The sequence below is a fragment of the Semicossyphus pulcher genome, unplaced genomic scaffold (genome assembly GCF_022749685.1).
Source record: "Semicossyphus pulcher isolate SPU_LCO1_2020_fin unplaced genomic scaffold, fSemPul1.0.p SCAF_14, whole genome shotgun sequence".
Lineage (NCBI taxonomy): Eukaryota > Metazoa > Chordata > Actinopteri > Labriformes > Labridae > Semicossyphus > Semicossyphus pulcher.
Genome location: NW_027211648.1, coordinates 11,001,594 through 11,024,381, shown reverse-complemented (window position 1 = coordinate 11,024,381; position 22,788 = coordinate 11,001,594). Strand labels below are relative to the sequence as shown.

The 22,788-nt window shown below is 43.2% G+C and overlaps 1 protein-coding gene across 1 annotated transcript; it reads left to right on the top strand.

The window, feature by feature from the left end:
- The first annotated feature begins 366 nt into the window (after positions 1–366).
- Positions 367–6,181, top strand: LOC138591731 (transforming growth factor-beta receptor-associated protein 1). Its single transcript, XM_069662403.1, has 11 exons — positions 367–1,027; positions 1,183–1,377; positions 1,568–1,722; positions 3,993–4,075; positions 4,192–4,539; positions 4,654–4,711; positions 4,790–4,933; positions 5,095–5,229; positions 5,316–5,460; positions 5,534–5,955; positions 6,047–6,181. Exons 1-11 carry the CDS (start codon positions 367–369, stop codon positions 6,179–6,181), a joined length of 2,481 nt encoding a protein of 826 aa, XP_069518504.1.
- Positions 6,182–22,788: the final 16,607 nt, after the last annotated feature.

The window sequence follows — 22,788 nt, the reverse complement described above, 5'->3', positions numbered from 1 at the left end:
ACAACTTGTGGTTTGTGCACAAGCCAAGAAAACAAGCGGTCATATCTGTGGGCACCTCGAAATATCTGTCCTCCTCTCTGTTATGATACTTGTAAAAAGTGTTTGTTTTTTTTGAGTGACGGTTGCTGGATGAGTTGTGTAAGCGTCCTCGCAAGGCAGGATGAGCGCCGTAAAATGCTGACATAGCTTTCCTGTCAGGATATGGTCACATGGGAGGTGGAACTACTTTACACTTCAGAAACTTGAGGAGGAGCAGCAGAGAGGTAGGGACGCTGTGTTTTATATATTTTAAGGAAGATCTGTTGCTTTTTTTCACCGGATAGTTGCAGCATTTTATCTAAAAATCAAGCATCCTTAATTCCTGCAATGGCTTTTAGAGCATTCACACACGCACATGTGTATGAAAAGCAAGCAGCCCCAAAAGAAAAGGACAAAAGCAGCATCCAGTGCATCGAGTGCTATGGCAGAAACGTGTACATAGGCACCAAAGATGCAACAGTCCAGCATCTCATCCTTCCAAATGGAGACCAGAGCAAAACCCGAGAAGGCAGGACGAGAAAACTCGGCTCAAGCGGCCACATAGTCCAGCTGAGGGCCGTCCCGCTTTTCAACCACCTGCTGGTCCTGTGGGACCGGAGCGTCACGGCCCTCAACATGTTCTCCTTAGAGCCCGTTCCCGCTCTGAAGAAGATCCAGCACGTGTCGTTGTTTGAAGTGCGTGACTCGTCGTTTGATTCGGCATTTGTGGAGATGGTGACGTCCTCCAGCCGCAGGAAGGTGATCCGGATCCACGTGGTGGGAGTGGACAGGTGGGAGGTCGTAAAGGAAGTCCCTCTGCTCCAGGAGCCTGTGGCGTTGGCAGTAGATGGTGCTAGTCTGTGTTTAGGTACCAGCGACAGGTATCTCCTCTGTGATAGTGCAACTGGGAGCAGCCAGGAGCTTTTCCCTCACAGTCACAGCAGGCAGCGTGTCTTTGTTACCTCAGCTGGACGAGGGGAATTCCTCCTGAACGGGCCTGAATCTTTGGGTAAGAGCTGCTAACATGTTGTTCTGCAGGCTGTCGAGGAAAGGGGCCTCCATGTGTTGCTTCTTTTCCAGTTAATGATCTCGTTTCACATTTATCAGTTTAGCCAGAGGATATTTGTTTTGCCCAGAGATCATTTCTCCCTCCTCATCCCTCAGGCATTTTTGTGATGAAGACGGGGGTCTGCCAGCGCCCTCCCTTGCAGTGGCCTCAGGAGGTGCTGGCAGCCCGGATGTGTTTCCCTTACATCCTAACCCTTCAGCCTAAAGTGCTGTCTGTCTACAGCGTGCTAGATCAGCAGCACAAACAGACTGTGAGCCTCAGTGGAGCCAAGGGTCTGCTCTCAACATCAGGTACAGCAGGCAACATCCATTCATCACCTAATCCTGGCAGGCTGCGGGCAGAGAGGCTGTCAAATTGTGGTTTTGTTTAGAGAGATGGAGCTGTGTCTGTCTCAGTTTGCACTGATTCAGTCAATCATTCTTGCACCTACTGTTCCTTCACTCTGAGTGTTTCTGAAATGAAAAACAAATCTCCCCTCAGATGGCGCGTTAGTGTTCACAGACAGAGACATTTTCAGCCTGTGTTCGGTGCCGTTCGAGGAGCAGATCCAGGCACTCGTGAGGCTGGAGAGGGTCGAGGAGGCGGTGGTGCTGCTGGAAGGAGTTCAAGAGCGTCATCCACTTGACTCGTACAAGGTGAAACGTTAGAGACACACAGGAAGACTTCTGAGGAAAACTGTATTTAAACACCCAGCTGTTCTTCTCTTTAACTTAATACAAGATTAAAAACACTACCTGACCAAGTTTACAGCACTACAAAGGAAGAACATTTTAATTAGCTGTTTCAATCCAAAAATTAAATCATACCATTGAAATGTGTGATTAAAAAAAAGTAAATATAAGCAGGAACAGAGGTGACAAGACCATGCTATGCTAATCCTGCTAGCATATATGTGCTTAGACAGTATTCTTTAGGGTAAAAGTTACAGATGCTAATACGCTCACCATAACAATGCAGATGCTAACATGCTAATATTAGGTTTAATGAAGTGGGAAGACCCACTTATAGATGCCGACTGTCTCTGTTCCCATTACCTGTGGAGTATCCTGCTTTCTGATGTCACAAATGTGCCGGAGACAGGGTTAGTAAACAGTGAAGATGTTACGGTGGTTAGGTCTTTATTGTAGCTATTACTCGTTCAGTCTGTTTATCAAACCCGGCGCCGACAAACTTGGAACGATGTTCGAGCGCTGCTCGGACGGAGACGGGCGGAATTTGTAGCTGAGATGACAAGGAGTCGCAGAAGTTACAGACGGAGCATAGCACTGCACCGGAATGGGGGCAGAGATTAGCGTGTCGACACAGGTTTTGTGTTCCCATCAATTTCGGAGCCGAGTCGATTATTACCCGGTTCTACTGCAGAGTCATTTAACCCGGGTCTGAATGCCGATTGTAACCTTTCCAATTAGCCGGGTGTTAGCAGGGTTTTTTTTTTGACCGGTGGGAAAGCAGCTTTAGAGGTTTAACGACTTCGCCCCGCTGTTCCGCCTTTGTGCGTTTTACATAAAAGACGAGACGTAACACAGGCATAATAATCCCGCCTTTAACTGGCAGAGTAAAAGAGGCTACTGAGTAGCTGTGACCAAACAGCTGTGGAAAATGTCATTAGTCTAACAGCTGTTCGGTCGTACACTATTAGACAAATGAAAATGTTGACCTCATGGTCATCCTGGATGAAAATTCAGGGATAACCACACAGATTATAATTCATCCTGAAGGACATGAGTCTGTGCCAAACTTCTTAAAAATCCATCCAGCAGTTGCCAAATATTCATTTAAAACCACAAATGTTCCCTTCATAGTGATATTAATATAAAGGTGAAGGGATCCTCAAGAATCAAAGTTTTTGGAAACACGATTGTTCACTTAAAACTTTGTTTGTTGATGTTTTTTGGAGCTCAGCTTTGTCTGTGGCCTATCGATACAGCTACTGCTGGTAATCACTGCTGAGGTTTCCTCCAGCGTTTTCTTCCTCTGATGGTTTTCTCTGTAAATAATCAACTTCCTCTGCTGTTTTGTTGTTGATAACACTGCTAACCTGCAAGCTAAAGTGCTTAGCTTGTCTATTGGCTCCTGGGAGATCAATGTTGTTTTGGAGTCAGGACAGGAAGTCCATGTGGACGACTGCAACCATATCTTTGCTTCAAGACTATTTGGGCATGGAGGCCACTGTTACAGGCCAAAATGTACCTGTCCATTAGAAGTTTCTGGAAGCCTTTGTTTGAAATGTAGACTGCAGAAGATTTTTTAGACAATCCACCGGTATATTCACGTCGTATTTCGGATTCTGTACCGCTCTGAGCCATTGCCTGCAGTGAAACGACAGTATTTCACTCCAGCGGCCGTTCCTTTCAGAGGGAGGGGCGCAATGCACGCTGGGTGTTGTAGGAATGTAGAATGGGCAAAACAACAGGCTGTTAGTACAACTTTATCCACAGCACCAATTTAAAATATTATTGCTTCTATCGATTACAGAGAACACCAGCTTTGACTGACTGTGGCTTTTTCCAGGGGTGAATTTCGTCAGGTTTCAGCTTTAATATCACACATTTCATTGATACACATACTGATGTGTAGATAATTTGCATGTATTATAAAATCATCTGGCATCGTAGTGTTTTAATTTGAACCAGAATGTGGAGGCGTAGACCGACCACACTGTTGTGAGCTGTTAATGATTTCGACTGAGGACAGCAGATGGTGTCAGAGATTTAGCGTAATTTGTGCCTCATATCTCAGGTTACAGATCAGAGGTGCTGAGTCATTAGTTGTTTTTGCGCTGTTTGAATATCTTAACATGTCGTCCTCCTCTGCCTCAGTGATTTCAGCTTCCATACTGGTGCTTTAAATGTGTTTGTGCCATGCGTGACTGGTTTTAAGAGGCTTTTTTTTTTTTAACCGACAGGAGCTGCAGAAGACCGTCACTTGCCTGGCTGGATTTGTTCATTATCACCAGCAGGGTTTTTCTGAGGCCAAAGAAATGTTCATGTGAGTAAAACACTCCAAACACGCTACACATATCACAACTGTGTGAATTCGGCTCACTTGGAATCTTCTGCTGAATCCTACACTAAAGTCTAACGAATCAATACTCACTTTAACAGTAAAGGTGAGCTGGACCCCAGAGAAATCATCCGCCTCTACCCCGACGTGCAGCCGGTTCTCGGCGAGGACTTCCAATCCCAGCTTGATCAAGCGAACAAGGCCAGGGATCTGCAGGCGCTCTGGCAGGAGGACAGAAACACGTTTCATCATTACCTGCTCTTCCTCGGAGACTTTCTCCGAGCAGTCAGGGGGACGGAGCGAGGCCTGAGAAGCAGTAAAGAGGTGGACAGCGCCCTCCTGAGGCTGTACGTGGCGCTGGGAGACAATGAAAACCTGCAGCAGCTTCTGGCTTCTTCGAACGAGTGCAGGCTGGATCACTGTGTTCCTTTTTTGGAGCGACATAACAGGTGAAAATGAAGGATTTTATGCCGAATAGAAGGTCTGTAATCACACTTTATAGAAGCACAAAATATAAGACATTTAGTTTAATATCTGACAGGCCAATTGTTGTTTTTCCCCAGATTTTTTGCATTAGGTTCCCTCTATCAAAGCCAAGGAAATCATATAGATGCACTTAAGGTTTGATTTGAACCTCCACACGTATTACATACACTTCTTTTGTGTACCAGCCTGTGTAAGCCTGTTTTCCTCTTCCAGACTTGGATGAAAATTGTCGATGGCTTCCACAAAGACCCCTCCTGCTCTGATGTATACGCACACATAGTTTGGACTCTCAGTCAACTACAGGACAGCGATGCTGTGTGGAAATTTGCAGACTGGACTCTGCAAAAAAACCAGGAGGTAAATTTTTTAAATGCTCTAAACCTAACCAGCAGAGGGCAGAGTTGCACAGTACAACCATGTGTAACAGATACAAACACGCTGCATTAACTAAACAGGTTTCTTAAAGAGATATAATTGATGATTAAATGGCCTTTAACAGCTTCTTTATTCTCTGACAGATAGGTGTGCAGATTTTCAGCAGGCGTCCACCAGATGCTCCATTACAGACACAAGATGTCCTTGCCTTCTTGGAGAAGCACCCGCTGGCGTTGCTTTTGTACCTCGAGTTCTTAATCCTTGATTCGAAGAGCGAGGTGGGAACAGCGGCAGCTACCTAATCTAATCGCCTGACTCCTTTATTAAATGCATGTAGGCATGATTGGTGTAATCTCGCCCCCAGGAGGAGAGGCATCACAGCCGCCTGGCCTTGGCATATGTTAGTCAGGCGCTGCAGGAGGAAGAGGAAACGGATTTGATGGAGACCAGACGGAAGCTGCAGCAGCTGCTGTGGGAATCTGAATACTTTGACGTCTCTGTTGTGTACGGTGCGTAGAAGCCTTATGAGAAATTAAATAATCACTGCATTTTACCTAATTACAAGTTTTATTCTGACCGCAGAGAGGGTGAAATCGACGACCTTGCACATAGAGAAAGCCATCCTCCTGGGTCGGGCCGGGGAACACACTCAGGCGCTGCAGGTGCTCGTTCACGAGGAGCGAGACCGCCAGGCTGCGGAGGCCTTCTGCTGCAGGGCCGCCCGAGACCAGGACTCACAGCTCAGACAGGCCCTCCTGCTCGCCCTGCTCCAAATCTACCTGAGCTCTGAGGATCTCACCAACGCCGCCGTGGATCTGCTCAACAACAACCCTCACGTCTTCGCAGCAGAGAAGGTCATCCAGCTCCTGCCCGAGTCCTGGTCCGTCCAGCTGCTGTCCCAGTTCTTGGCCGGGTCCCTCAGAGCGACCTTCCACCAGAGGAGGATGGCGAGGCTGCAGAGCGCTCTGAGCCAGGCGGAGCTCATGCGACACAAGGTCATTTGGGTGAGTCGAACAAGATGTTTCACATTTTTTTCCTGCTCTGGTGAACACTGTGTTTATTCTTGTTTCCCTTTTCACCCTCTCCTCTCTGCAGATGCAAACCTCAAAAACAAAGTTGAGACTGGACAAGGAGCAGAAGTGTAAGGTTTGTCAGAGAGACCTCGCAGAGCCGCAGTTTGCCTGTAACCTCAGTGGGGATTTGGCGCACATAAAGTGTGCAGGCTTTTAATAAAGACACACATACACAGATCTTTTCTGTGCAAATATATGCGTCTACTGTCTGCGTTCTACCTGATCATTTCTCTAGATTAGGATGCTTCTTTTAGACAAACTCCTCACAAGGATTCAATTCATGGACTTTGGACGAGACACTTTCCCTAATTAGAAAAAAGAAAATACATTGTGTAAACAACAGGTTACAGAATGCAAAAACGAGCAAGAGGTGCACTTTTTCCAGAGTGGCTTGTCTGAGACGCTTCCTACACACACTGTGGACAGAGGCAGCTATAAAGTGAAGTGTGGAGGACACTCAGGGGCATGTATACACTCAACAGACGCTGGTGTTTAACATGGAAACCAGCTGTGGTCAGCCTGATGACCGGAGCGAGAGTTTGACCGTGCTCCATCGCTGTATATATGCATCATGGTCACCACTGTGTGGGTATATTTGTCAGCATAGAGCTGGGAATAGAAAGTCGACTTGAAAGCTGCACGTGAGGCTTTTTTAAAACACTTTTTTGCATTAAAATACATTTACGACCCCCCAAATATAATCACAATTACAGGTTTGAAAATGCAAAGCAAACAGGTGAAGGATGCACAGAGTTTGGGGTCATTTCTGGTTATTCTATGAGCGACTACACAACATGTTTGTGAGGCATTTTTAACATCGTCCCTAAATTATTAGTCAGGTGTTTGCTCCAAATAATAACACACAAAGTACAGTATGAATCTTTTAAATAAACTTAAACACATATAATTAAGTTTGATGAGACTTGAAATGTATTTATTTTTGCTGTAATTTTGTCATTAAGCAAAACCATAACTGAGCATTTCTTCATCCTGATGCGTTTCGGGACAGGAGGGAAGGAGACGCCTAAAAGAGCTGGAACAGAAGCGGCGTTTGGCTCCAGTGCGTGAAAGTTTCTGGCCCGGGAGTGAGCGACTAATTGCACTGTAGATAAATAGTGGATTACGAGCCGGTTGGAGGGGATTATCGCTTTGTGATGCTCACGCCAAGATTTCTTCTGTTTTCGCTCCTAATGAGGATTTGGTTGGAGTTCTCGCCGAGGGTCGTACATGTCGTGTTTCACATGCAGTTTGGGTGTTTTGAAACGATTTGAAAGTGGAACTGGGATTAGGGGTTACAATAATACACCTGACTCAAATGCCTGTCTGAAATTTCTCACTTTGATTGTATAAATTTAACCTCTGACTCATGTAATTCAGACGAATCATATCCCAGACAAAAACAGTGTTTCTCTTTTATGTGGTTACAGGACAAAAGCCACGTCCTCCTCGTCTCCTCCTAATCCTTGTTATTTTGATAATAATGGCACTTAGTTCCGTCATTGTCCTGGATAAACGGCTTAAAGGTATCAGTGCAGAGGACTTCTTGCACTTGTTTTGAAAAATGTTGCATTTTTTCAGTCTTGACTGCGAGTGCTGCTGCTCTGTGACTGGCTGAACTCTGGGCCGTGCCTGCTGACCAGCGACTCATGGGTGGACCCTCGGGCCAGCAGCTTGTCCACACCTCTCCCCTCCTGCTGGCATCCTCTGGGAGCATTTATGTTGTTGTGAACACCTGAGGCTACGCTGACCAACAGCCAAAAGTAACCAAAATATGCACAAACAAGTACACCTTCTTCTACCCAAATAAAAAATCCACAAAGCCTGTTTGGTGCATTTAAATGACCTTTTTAAATCTAGGATCCCCGTTTGTTTTTTTTATATTAGAAGCTGATATCAGTTGTTCCTGTTGATTTGAACATGACGCTCTTTAAATCTTGGGTTTAGTGCATGAGTAGGAGGTGCTGCAGAGTGCCGGCCAGATGGACATTTCACACATGAAGGGAATGTATTGGCTGCAAAAAGGAGCAGTCACAGAGGACAGTACGCCAGGGTATCCAGACATTGACCTCCATTATAAATATCCAAACCGCCACAGAATGAGTGCAAAGAGGGAAAACAAGAACATTTTCTTCCTGTACTTTTCTAAATATAAGAAGAAATGTCTGCCGTCTGGACTGAGGGATGTTTACATGTTATATAGCTTTGTTTGGTATATACACGAGGGAAACAATGATCACATACATGAGACTTAATGTTATAAATTAATGAAGTTATATCACTTGCACACTAAAAAAGACTATGAAACACAAGCTGTCCGAGATTGCAGCAGGTACCACCCTTCATAAAACCAATGAGGAAAAAATGAATAGACAATGCCTCTCTGTGCATCATGCATCATATTTATAGTCAAAGCCACAAATTACTGTATCATGTCCCTCATGACGCATTTCTCAGTCTCTGAGTGGTTAAACAGAGACAAGGAGAATCTTAATTTGGTAGCAATAATAGTAAGGTAGCAGAAAACCTACAACGATTGAACTTTAATTTCCACTTTTCTCAGCAAAACTAATTCTATAGATACAGCAGAACAAGTATGGGAATAAATAGCCGAAGAGGATGATCAAAACGGACCTTTTTTTAACTCCTTTAAAGCAACGCTCTCATTTTCATGCTCAGCTACCTTGGGGTTTGGCAGAATGCCACTGGGAGAAAATGTGTAGGGTGGCCCGCTGGAGACACACAGGGCAGAGACGGTGACCACAGACACCCACCCTGCTGCTGCAGAGACTTTCCCCTATATACGTCCTACTTTATGGTCGAGAGAGACAAACTCTGCCTGCAGGCGTCGTGTGCTCACTGTTTTCTACTAAGGATAATTTATACTGGATATCATATAGTTTAATTGTACCACTTTTAGAATGATTATTCTCACTGCAAAAACTAACTAACTAACTAACTAAATTATATCATAACAAATCATAAAGGGCTAAGGGAGTGTATAAAAGTTATTAGGGGGAAGGGGTGGCCAGAAAAGTACTGTAAGTTTATCCTTAAACTAGCTATAGTAAGTCTTCCTGTGCAACATAAAAAGGAGGTTAAAACAGCTACATACAAGTAATAGATTTCATGTGTGTCTTGATCGGAACTTAATCATCTGTTTTACAGAAGTATACCAAACTGCAACCAAGAAAGTAGAGCTTTGTCTTTATCTTATTCCTTTCCCCATGATACTGGAATCGCTCACTAGCTCTAGCGGTATGCTAACAGGGTCTTTACTTCTCTCAGAGATTTGGAGGATAAATTATGTTGGAATGCACTCTGTGATAGTTTAAAAGAAGGATTAACATTTTAGAAAGAATAGTATCCTAAAATGAGACAGTTGATACCTCAATTGTGTCTGTAGACTAAATAAGAAGCCTCAGGCAGCTAACCTAGCTTAGCGTACCGCAAACAGAGAAAGCAGTTAGCCTAGCTCTGTCCAAAGACAACAAAATCCAACTTCCTGCACCTCTAGAGCTTAAAGGGATAGTTTGGGTATTTTGAAGTGAGGTTGTTTGAGGTACTTATCAATATTAAGTGTAGTCCAGTTGCCCTTTTGGATTTAGCTTCGAATAGTAGGCTAAGTGTACTACGCAGTAGAGTACCACGTACTTTAGCTACTTTAAGAGGTCCTACACTTAGGCTAAAAGAACATTTCGGTTTAAGTGTATGCTACAGTTTTTAAAGCCATTTTGACATTTCCATAATATTGTAATTTTTTTATTTGTTGTCTCTTCTATAAACTGCTGACCTGAACAGCTTATTCAATACCGTGTGCTGCATGCGTAGGTAGGCTATGCAGGGCCGTTGTGCGTTATAAGACATAGTAGCCACAGAGAGAAAGGCCTGTCTGACGTCAAGGTGAAGTGGAGAAAAAAATCAAAATTACAGCGTACACTTTTTTTTAATATGTCAGACTCTTTTAAGTGGCTTCAGTACGTGGTACTCCTGACCTCATATGCAGCTTACAGCCCCTAAAATGATTCTCAAAGCTTCCATTTTATCAGTGACTTCTCACAGAAATACCATACAGCACTTCAGATATACACAGAAACTCCACTTCAACCATAAATGGATATATTCCTTAACAGCCCAAGCAGCATTAGCTTAATGATCTGTGCTGTGTACGACTAATGACTCAATTATAAATGAAGAATGAAAGTTCATTTTCGGCTGCTTGGCAGCCTCATGTGTTTATGCTGATTATTTCTAATGAGTAAATTTCAGGTGCAGAGTTTAATACTCGGCCACCTGTTTTTTTATAAAGCTGGACGCTTGTGTTGCATGTCCAGGTTTAGCACCTTTTCATCTCTGGACCATTTGGGTTTTTCTGGGAACAGAAGCAAACAGACCTGCAGAGTATTTAAAAGTTGGGGTGGATGCTGCAATCTGGCAGGGTAATTAATTTGCCGTTCCACCCCTTCATACAAATAAACTTCATTTACATATGCTGAAGAGTTTTTAATAGTGCAACAAGCCAGAAAACTAATAAGATCTCATTTCATTAACTTCACTGTAAACAAATAAGTTATTAAATGTTATTTACAAGTAGGCCCATGGTGGATTATTTAACATCTAAATTCATCCTGTTGCTGACATTGACAGAGGACTGTTAAGCCACTGCAGGTGATGAATGTTGTACCACACAAGCGGCTTCTGTCCTGTGCGCAACAACATAATTGAAGCCCTGGACGTGTTCTCCTCCGCGGGGTCCCCGAGTTTCATCAAACCGTTCCTCATGTGGTGTTTGACATCCCTGATTAAAGAGCCTGTGCTGCCATAAGTTACTGTTACTGTACCCTGGGAAAATTGAGAAAGTGGGATCCTGCATAATTAGACATTTAGCGCCATCCTCCCCACACATGAACACACCCTTGGCCACATCTTACGGGCCAGGGAGTTAAAAATGTCCCAGCACCCCCCTGATAGCAACCGCCAGCGTCAAAAACGCCCTCCCTCTGCTATCTAGGACTGAACTTACTGTAACCCACGCAATAAAAAGGCCCAAGGGAGGCATGACATACAACACTAACCCCAAAAGTTCACCCATTCAAACTTAAGGAATCTGCATTTTAGAGCACAAAAGCTCCCATGAACTATCATAAACTTATATATAGCAATCAAAGCCCCAATCAGAGCTCAGGCAAATTAGAGGTGTATCATGTTTTAGCATAGAATTACACTTCTATTTCTACAGATCGAACATGTCTGGATGCATCGAACGAATGACATTTAAAGGCATTCATTAAGTCTCTCATGAACCCAAACTGAGTGCAGAAGAATAGAGCGATTGTCAGCTGACGTGAAGCTGCACGACATCTCTGCACTTTGTGGTTTCATGCAACAACACATACCCATACTTGTGGGTATTTCAGGAGTACCCGAGCATCACTTTACATCCCAAAAAATGTAGAGAGCAAATCCAAAAAAGGACAAGATGTTCTCTGACCAAAGAGTACACAAGATTTAAAACAAATAAACATGTGTCATATTTATTTCTTTATTTATATTCATATTAACTGTTAACTCGGTTCTAGTTGTAACAAAATGCACCAATTTAAGCTCTCTGCTTTAAGTACAAATCAAAGAGAGGAGTGCTACTGAAAATGTGAAAAACGTTTAGCCTTAGCGGTTAAATCGGTGACGTGTACAGAGGCTATAGTCCTCAAAGCGGCGCCATGTGTCATCCCCCATTCTCTCTTTCCCTGTTTCTGACACTATCCATTGTCCTCTCTCTCTCTCTAAATAAAGGCATAAAAGGCCCAAAAAATAATCTTGAAAAAGAAAAAGGAAAAAAAGTTTCATGAAGCTTCTTTAGGCTCCAGAGTGAGCTGGGCAAAGTATAAATAAACGGCCTCAAGTGATGTCACTTGAGTCAGCATCACTTGGGGCAACAGAAGACAGTATTAAAAAGAAAACATGGGCAGGTAGAAGGTTGTCTCTCCATGATGCTAGTTCGGAGATATACTTGCTTTTTAACCTTGCGTTCACGAACACAACCGGCTGCGTCATGAACGTAGTTGTTGTTCTTTGTCTTTGCACTACGCTGTATTACTGGAGGATACCTCTAGAGGGCACACCAGAGAGCTCAGGCCGTATGCAACTACTGTATGTTCGGGAAGTAAACAACAGACATGGTGACACTCGAGGAGGTTACTATCATGCAAATTCTGAGATCATGGCAGAAAAAGCGACAGCTTCAGTGGACAGAACACACCGTCGGCACCATCCAAACTCTGTTTCTCCAACAATAGGAACTTTAAGCAGTGACGGTTGAGGGGACGGCTACGGCATTCGAAGCTGTCTGCTACGGGAAAAGACTGGTTTGCCGTAGTCAGTACACATTAGAGTGTAAGCAGGGAATTATACGTTTTTAATCGTATTTGAAACTGTCATTTCATTCATATTCGATTCTACCTTTAGTACTTGTATGGATTATTAATATATTTGTTTAAGATACCCGCTAACTTGACTGTTTTTCCTGTTTGTTATAGACACCCGTTGCCAGCAGCAGTCAGGAAGAAGTCGTTGCTTAGTGACATGGTAGGTTTCTATCACTACGGCAACCAGTTGGAATGTTTCACGGGCGCTGTAGCCGTCCATCAGCCGTTGCTGCTTTAAGTCCCCCATTTTCCTCTGTGCACGGATTCAGTTTTGCAGGTTTCCACGTTGACTTCTAAAACTGAACTTAACTATCCAGTTATTTTGACAGCCATGTTTGTTGCTGTGCAGTGACAATGACACATTGTACAGATGTGGATAATTGAGGACTTGGTCTTCCAGCTGGTCTTCAAAACTTTCTGCCATTGTTGTCAATTGTCATATAAAACAATGTAACAGTCACTTTTAAGTGCAAATAACCCTTTCATACTTCTATAGACATGTAGTGTTCTGAATGCAGGACTTTTTGTATTGGTAGTTTTACTTAAATAATACGTCTCCCACTGCTGTTTGCTCCCTCCTCTAACTGAAACACAGCCCTATCCGTGATGGATTTACTGAATGATGCGTTCAGGCACCTTTTCATCATACGTTCAAACCCTGTGGGTCAAGGTGCAGCTATAAATCAACATCATTGTGGCGACAGCACAGTGAATCAGACGTTCTAAATAAAGCTCTGTAGCTTTCCTATTGTCTAAACACCAAAACCAACTTGTAACTCTATAACATAACACTGTGTATGCTAAATTAATGAAGCAACAAAACCATGGAAACAGCAGCAATTACATGAGTAAACCAGGGCGAGCTTTTTCTTTAAGCCAAGGAAAAACGTGGGAAGTCAGTTGGAGTCTAAAGCCTGAGGCAAAATGCGCTTTGTTTAAATCCCTTGAATCTTTCTCTTTATATAATCTCAAACTTGTTTTAAATGCAGATAAAACTAAAGTCACGCTGTTCTCAAATACAAAATCAAGGCCACTAAACCCCCCCTCAATCTCTACTTTCAGGGTACACAGATTGAGTCTGTGTCTCAGTACAAATACTTCTGCATTTTAATCGAAGAATCTCTCTCTTTTACACCACATATTCAGCAGTTGGTGAAACGATTAAAACTTCAGAATCTAATCCTGCCTTTCTTTTGAGGCTAAAAAAAGACTGGTTGCTGCCACTTTAATGTCTGTGCTGGACTATGGCGATGTTTTGTACATGCACGCCTCTTCTCAAAGCTTCCATGCTCTGGACACTGTGTATCACGGGGCACTGAGGTTCATCACTCATTTTAAAGCCCTCACTCATCACTGTTTGCCGTCTAAGTCTATGCTTCCCTCGTACCTTCTAAACAACATCAGTCAGAAGAGTGCAGGAGCTTACAATCTTTCTTACTGTCTGTCCCAAAGGTCTGAACTGAACTGGGGAAAAAGGCGTTTAAGTTTGCTGCTCCCTACGCCTGAACTAGAATTACAATGAGACCTGGAACTATAGGAACTGGTCTCATTGGATGCTTGGAGGCAGACACATCTGGCTGTAGATGTTCTGCCTGAGATATCTATGATTGTGGTTGTTTGAGACAAACTTATTTCATGTCTTTTATTGTCTTATAGTCACATATTCTGTGTTATGTCTGTATGTATGGCTGCTCGTTGTTTGTCTGAAACGTTAATGTGCTGCTGCCAGGACACTCTTGAAAAAGAGATGTTTGATCTCAAGTATTATTTAGTATTATTTCTGCAAGTGTACAAAACTTATTGGAGGTTTTTTTTTAGATTTTTTGGGGGGGCATTTTTGCCTTTATTTAGAGGACAGCTGAAGAAAGACAGGAAATATTGTGAGAGGAGAAGTGGGGGATGACATGCAGCAAAGGGCTGAGGGCGAGAGTCGAGCCTGGGGCCGCTGCGTCGAGGTCTGTAGCCTCTGTATATGTGGCGCTTGCTCTACCAACTGAGCTAAACCAGCGCCCAGGCTTATTGGAATTTATAGTTTGAAAAAATAAAAGTCAATCAAACTATTTACAAAAAGAAATGCTTCAGGTGCATAAAATATAAAGTGATTTATTATCTGTTCTGGTCGTGGTTTAGAAAATACCTTCAAGCTGTCTCTTTGAAAGCATGTTTGACAAAGTGTGTGCTTGTGTCTTTTTTCTCATCCCCAGGTGATTACTGACATTTACAGTTTATTGCCTCGTTTCATCACAGCACAGACTGCAGAAGATTTGTAAGAATTGAAGCTCATGCTAAGCTCTCCTCGTGCTGCTGATGTCAAACTGGGACAGAACGACCGACAGGAAAAACTGGGAAGATTTTAACTCCTGAAAAAAAAAATCTCCCCAGCTTTAATGTCAGGTTTTGGCACATTTCCGACCTTTAATTAGGAGTGGGTGTTTCACAGTCACGAAACCTTGGAGAGATAATAGCGGGTGAAAGTATAGCTTATGTTTGCTGCATGTGTACAGGCGGGGAATATAATTAGCTTAATTTCAACGAAGCTAACCGCTCGTCTGTGAGGTATAGATCACCAGAGGGGCTTCGCACTGTGTGGCTACAGTGAAAGTGAAGGGGTTTGATAGAAGAGTGCAAACATGAGACAAATCTCGTTTATAATCTCTCTTTTCAAATCTCAGGAGAACAGCTACACTGACTTAACAAGAGAGCAACAGGAGGGAAAACACTCTGTGATTAGCAATGCAACATTCCTGATGACACACATTTTCCATCTGTCTGAAAATTCCTTATTATGCAACAAAAGATTATGTTAAGCTCAAGTATAATTTAATGGCTTTACTTTAACCTGACAGCTCTCATTAGCATTGTTGCAGACGTAGAGGGTAACTGATAAACCCAATGATGGACAAAGTTAGCGACTAGCCAAACAAAGCTGAACACAGTTGTACATTTAGCAGCTAAAGAGCCAGATGTTTCCTTTAAGAGTTAGTAGATACCAAAAACATATAGCTGAAAGGACAGCGGCTATCAGACGTCATCGTTGTGGTCAGAAATAGAATTTTTTTTTATATATTTAGGATGTAAAACAACAACCGCTAACTTGATGGCTAATATGTCCGTCACACAGACTAAAGATGGACGACATGACAGCTCCCTAAAAGTCAAACCAAACCCTCTCTATTGCCCCCTGCTGACTGGCTGCAGTATAGGTCATAAAGCCCGCCTCCTCCGTGTTAACAGATGGGACATGAGTCAAACTAAGTTTAGTTTTAATTAGTTATTTGATGCTGTAAAAAGGATGATTGACAGCTCTGTTGACAAATACGGGTCCTGCAGCCGATCTGTTCCGGATCGATCTTAGATCCCATCGGCTATAGTCTGAAGATGATCATGAACATGATCAACATCATGGTGCAGATTTGTAAGAAGTAAAAATGAAGCTTTGTTAGGTCTGTCCTCAAGAAGAGAAGAAAACTACTTTCAAAATGCTTGTTGTTGAACGGAGGTCGGATTGATCTGATGCATTCGAGGAAGTCCGAAAATCCGAACGCTGAACGGCTTTCGTGACACAGCGTCAAGGGAATGTATCTCAAGTTGAATTTTAGATCTAGAACGGATTGTTAGCTGTTAGCATGCAGATGTTTGTTTATTGAGATTAATAAGAAGATAAATCATCGTCAGATGACGCTGATGGGAGCCAGGATGTCATTCTGGGGCGGCTGTGGCTCAGTGGTAGAGTCGGTCGTCTTTCAATCGGAAGGTCGGAGGTTCGATCCACAGCTCCCTCAGGCTACATGTCGAAATGTCCTTGGGCAAGACACTGAACCCCAAATTGCTATGAATGTGATAGCTGGTTGACAGTTGGGCACTTTACGTAGCAGCCTCTGCCATCAGTGTATAAATGTGTGTGTGAATGGTGAATGTGATATGTAGTGTAAAAGCAGCTTTGAGTGGTCGCAAAGACTAGAAAAGCGCTATATAAGTACAGTCCATTTACCATTTACCATTACATTCTGCCTGCTTTTGCTCTCCACACAGACTGTTTTTCCTGCATATGTCGCAGCCTGATACATGATTGGTCAATATTCCTCGGACTACAAGCGTACTACAAACTGAAACCAGAACACTTGTCATCCCTACAATCCACGTCCCTGCCTACAGATTCTACATGTAGAATCTTTAAAGAGAGATTAGTTCCGGATCAACAGAGTCGAGGAGTAGTGGTGAGAGGAAACGTAACTAAAACAATCACTACAGTCATTGAAGTTTCCATATCTGTGAACATCTGCTTCAGACCAACACTAGAAGCTGTTCTGCTGTTAAATACGCCGATGTGCGGGATCTTTGCCGGTTTTATCGGTAGGTTAAGTGTGTTTTTTTGTTCGCAGAAGTGGCTACGGCGGCTCCACCCACCAATCTCTTCTGTGCAGCTCTGGCTCCAAATGACATCACCATCGCAAGATGGCAGCGCCCGTCACTGGGGATATTTTGGCTTCAATGCCGTACAATGAGAGCAGATGGAGTCACGTCCTCCATCTATGCAGTCGTTGGGGGAAACCGGGGTGATGCTGTGAGATTCGGAACCATCAGCAGGGTAGTCTTATAAGAGTGGAATAGTTCAGAGTGAATATCAAATAGTATTTTGCTTGACCTGCCCATCCCTACTCTCACTGGACTATAGTGGGTCTCAGTTTAAGTTTACAGTTTTGTTGCAGAGTGTGAAGTGGTAAAAATGTCAGTTCATGCAGGTTTAAAGCTACTAGGCTATGTAGCTGACGCAGTGCACACTGCTAACCTCCTTCAACTTCAACTTGGAAATGATTTGAAAGATGCTATGGTTAAAAAACACTACAAAAGTGGCCCACAGAAGACAAAGGAATGGGTGCATCTCTGTAGTGTAAAACAAATCATTGGGGGAAACAGGTGGCTTTGAATAAAAACACTGTACTGTACATCCTGGAAAAGGCTGTAGGTTTTGGGCTCACTGAATAAGATACACACAGTATTACAGTCTGTAAGTGAGGCCTTTATCCATCTTGGAAAACATGTGTGATCAAATGATCTGTCCCCTTCTCAGACAGCCACTTGAAAAGCCGCTGCCATTTAAAAGCTCTTGCAGGAGTTTCCAGACGCAGTCTGAGTCCACCTGTCTGTCTGGCAGGAGATGAGATTCAAGCAGGGGCTGCCACCGCAGTTTTATTCAGCCGCGAGCTGTTGCATCTGACCAGAATGTGACTAGACCAATGTAAACAGTGCAGCAGAAAAAGTGCACTAGTATTAGCGCTGTAATTCTCTCCTCCTTCACCACAGGACCTCAAACTTCCACTTTTGGAGATTTTGTTTGAAATACAGACCTGCAAATAGCCGAGAAAAACACCAATTGGAAAGTCTTCAAAGTCTCTTAAGGGACATTCAGCAGAATTAGCAGTTCACCCTGTGCCATCCAGGCGCGACTGTCCAGCTCAGCAGAGACAAAGATGTATACTTACAGGCTTCAGCTGTGCCTCCAAATCAAAGCCTATACCCTTGGAAAAATGGTATTTACAGTAGCTGCATTATCCAGGGAAAAAGCAGATTTGGTTCAGGAATTATAGAAGAGATTAACAGAGGCTCTTTGTCGGGAAAGAAGGTCAGAGACCCAAAATAGTCATCAGGCCTGTCCTAGAAAGATCTTCCAGCAAAGCTGTCATCGCAGTTAAACCTATACATGCTGCAATTGAGGGAAAGGGCTCTGGGAAGTGACATTATAATTATTATGTTAGGAGGAAGGGAAAGTTTTACATGTGGATCGGTCTGGTTAACAGGTCTGCAGCCGTGGTCACTTGGGACAGCTGCAGTGCGCCCAAATTACAGAGCACAATGACTCACACTCTTTCTGTGTTCAGGACCACTTGGCTCTGCTCGGGCCGGGACAGGCTCTTACAGTAAAACAGGCGCTCCTCTGAGAAACTGTCGGCTCATCAAAATAGCAAAAGTCTTTGTTCTTCTTTGCGACAAGGACCACCTAGAAGAATTTATTATTTTTGATCAACTTTAAGAGGAAATGTGAACCCTGGATTTCACACGCAGGAAGAGAGAAGCCATGCAAGATGTTTATGAAGTTGCAATCGGAAAATAAATAACCTCGACCCCACAAGAAGCTTCTCCAATTTTACTTTATAAAATCACATTTCCGTAGCTTTCATCCATGCCATGCTGCTGACCTGCATACATCATTAAACCCAGCCAGGATTCAGCCCATTACAAACACCTTTTATTAACACATGCATGTGAATGTTAAAAGCCACAGGACTACAAACGTGTATGTTTTCATACCTCATCCTGAACACTAGAGCTGCGTGCTAAAATAAGGGACGGTTTAACAGCTCATTTAATCTAAACACAGCCCTAATAGCTCCTTTAAAGACGTGCTCTACCATGACTTTTCTTGTGAAAAAGGCTTTAAATAACTCGTAATTTACCGGCTTCCTGCAGAGCCGTGTTACTGTTGCATTTCTGAGTAAACGTCCGCTAAACACGACACGGACAAATATAGTCTGTGAGCATTTTTACACGTTGAGTTCAGATTTGTTTTGTCTGAGTGTCAGCAACACTCTCAAATGACCTGTGGTTAGACATTTTTAATGCTCTATGGTTTCCCTTATGGAGGGTGTTCAAAAGATACACTGACTGAGGGCAGGAAATACCCAGGCCCCATGCCGTGTCAGACAAATTTCCATTTCCACAATCGCCGGCCACGTGAGGCTCTGGACAAACTCGCAAGTGTGTTTGTGTTTGGGATCCACCTTTGGCGCGTCTCTTCAAAATACCCTATGAGTATAAACCCCCAAAGCCTTTAAACAAACACAAGCAGCGGCCAGCAACCAGCATGCAAACCATATGGAATGAGAGTTCACTTTCATGTGTTCTTGTCCTGACTTATTCTGGGGTGCTCTTCTGTCTGTGGATCACCAATAACAAACTCCCAAACATCTGCAGTGAGCAACACGTCTGAAGGATTGTGGGATTGTTTGTCTTCATTTTTCTGATAGAAAGCCAGTCGCTTTTTTGGAAAACTGTACTGCTACACTTTGCTGCATTCTTGGTCACAGCTGAATTCAAGCAAACTGCATGTTTTCCATTTTTATGACACTTTATTTTAGACACAAGAGCACAGTGCACAAACTGTTATTGGTTTAAGTGTTTTTTTTTTTTCAATTCAAACATAAAAACTAGACACGCAAGATGTTAAACCAGACACAACTGTGAACCGAAGACAAACTGACTCAACCAGAGGAATGAAGCCTTCACTGCAAAGGCCAAAGAGTTTATCATAGTGAGTGTTGCAGGCAAGGGCTGGTCGAGTTCAGTAAGATATACTAAAGACAATATATACAATATATATATATATATATATGAGTGTAGAGTGTAGAGTCAAACTGACGATAAAGAAGTAAATGTTTTAAGGCATGGTTACCTGTGACCGACAAGTCACTACCATGGCGACCTGGCAACAAGGATAGAGGTGAAGCAAGGCCATTCCGACCTGTCATCATAATATGGTCACTTCCGGTTCACAAAAACAACATGGAGACGTTGAAAATGCCAAACTCGATGCTTCAAAACAGCCGTCCACAAATCAGTTTGTCTTACATGGCGGCCATTTTCCTCTGACTTCACACTCAGGGTGGGAAGTTCAAATGCTGATATAGCTTACATTGTACTGCTGTGTTCCAGGTTGGTTCCATTAGACAACAGCTAATGCTAGCATTCAACCACTCCCTAGCTAGGATAACGTTAGCGAGGAAATAAATTCCTCGCTAACATTAGGTTAGCTGGGTATTTACACCTCTCCCATTGTATTATTTAGGACTGCCAAATTTAATAGTGGCTTTCAGCCGCTTCCTAGCTAACAGTTATATTATCTAGTTAGTGGCTGAATACTAACATTAGCTGGTGTTCTACCGTAGCTAAAGGGTTATTAAGTATGTAGATTAGCATTAGCAATTTCACTGTACATTGTATTTTCAGTTGGTGATAAACAATGAGTCCGATACACTAAATTTATATGACTTAAACCTTGAAAATAGACGTTTTAACAGGGTTTAAGCATCTCACCCTTAGAGTGATGTCAGAGGAAAATGGCCACTGTATGAATATGGTCAACGGGTATGTCACTGTGGCTATATGCACTTCTGTTATAAATTCTATGGTTTCAAACTATGTTCCTGTTCTTCAGGTAGCAGCAAGCAAGGTTAAGTGGCAGTGTGCGAGCAATGGAGGCGTAGAAGAAGAAGAAGATGCTTTATGGTTTACTATGTTGTTAGTAGAGAGCAGACATGATGATGATGTTTGTGTATATTTTGTAAGGTGGAGTGATTTTATTATAGACTCTATGAGGGTCACTGTTTCTGTCCTCCAGCCCACACAGTGTCCATCAGCCAGCAAAGCAAACTTTCAAACCACACCGGATCGAGACTGTACCCCGGCATTGTCACAGACGTACTGTACGTTACAGCTTCCTGTGGTCACATCTTTATATACAAACACCACGGGCAAAGATATGTGAAAAGTGTGGGCCCGGACTTACACTTTAGCTGCTCGATTTATTTTGAGACAGACATGCCTGGATCCAAATTTAGTGTAAAGAAACACTTGTCTTGTTTCTGCAGGTCATTATGGTGAAGTCCAATGTAACTGTGAACTGACAGGTCAAATATAATCCCACCTCTGCATTAGGGGCGTGTCCATCCTCCTGTCCTTGACAAAGACTTCTTCACACACTCTGACACGCTTTTCCTTTTTTTGCCTCTTGTTATGAAACGGCTGACGCTGCCTGATACAGACGGTGAAAGCTGAAATTTTCACAGGCTTGATGTAGCGGATTAGTCATTATCCCTAAATACAGGACCCCGCCACCTACATTTAAGCGCCGAAAATCCCATTGAGGTGGTTTTATTTAACGCTGATATCTCTAAATGATCACACATTAGGCAGATAGGGCCTAATTTAAGCAGTCTGTCTTCTTCTTGAGGGAATTTCTAAACTGTGAAGAGATTTGAGAGAAGACAGGACGATCTTGAGGATAGATTGTTCCCTTGCTGAAGTGCCAGGCAAGAATGAAAAAGAAATGTACATGCATATATGCTGTCTTGACCTTTTTACCTATGCATACATCGAGTGCTGTTTTTCAGCACCTCGTAAACTGTCTGGCGAGTCTTTCGAGTTTAATTACTTTCTGGCTGCTGAAACCCTGAAACTCTAAATTTCCTTAAAACAGCTGCTGAGTCAGATCTTTCCACAAATAAACCTACGGCAAATTCAACTATGGAAACAGTAACAATCCAATCTTAGAGTCGAGATAAAGCAGCACCTGTTTGACTTGGCTGGCTGGCAACAAGCTTTCAGAGGTGTGTGTGCGACAGCAGCTTCATCCAGCAGGCTGTTGATTACATCTAAGCTGCCTTTGACATGCAAAAGTCCAAACATTTCCAACTTAAGTTAAGTACATAGTAAGGGTCCAATAAAACTCCTTGAAGAAACACTACAGAACATTGTAGTGGTTTTTTAGTTGTTTTTCAGACCTCAGAAAAAGCTTGTTAGCTTGTATTCAGCAACATGTGTCACACCTCAAAGCGGCTGAAGAACATCAATTTGTTACTTTCTCATCCATCCCCCACCATCTTCCTGCAATTCTGGGGTTTCAAACCGGTGAACTCCCAGACACAAGTCTTAACTCTAAGCTACCACCACCATTTTCAGTTACTTTTACACTTCCGGCTCCGTTCGGGTCCATGTTTGTTTTCAGGACCCTGTAATTTCCCCACCAATCACTCACAAGGGCCCCCGTCAAGTCTGCCATTCATAAAGTTTAAAGTAGCTCTTAGTGGTCCGTGGAGTTTATTGAAACATTAAATTTGTATCCCAGCCGTGATGGTGTATCTTTAGCCTTTGCTTAACTCACGTGCCCGCTCGGGTCCCCTTACATCAACCGACAATTATGTTCTCCTCTTGGGTGTGGGTTGAGCCTCGGTCAGCACGGCGAAGAAACCAGAAACATCAACTCCCGGCCAGCGGAGAAACCAAAAACAGACAAAATGCGAAAACCGGTCCTCCGAGCACTGTTATCATTGTGGAGTAAAAACATCAGTAACATTGCCAGTAACACTGCCCAGCAGTGCTTTGCGGGGATCTCTGTGAAATCTACTGGCTGTTCTTGGATAAGGTTGAAGGCCTGAGCAACAGCAGGACCTCAGTGAACCAGCGCGAGTCCTCGCCACAGGGGTCAGAGGGAAAATCTGCACTGTCACCACTTCCCATGTTGTTTTTATCGTTTTGATATATATTTCTGTATAAGATGATTTAAACA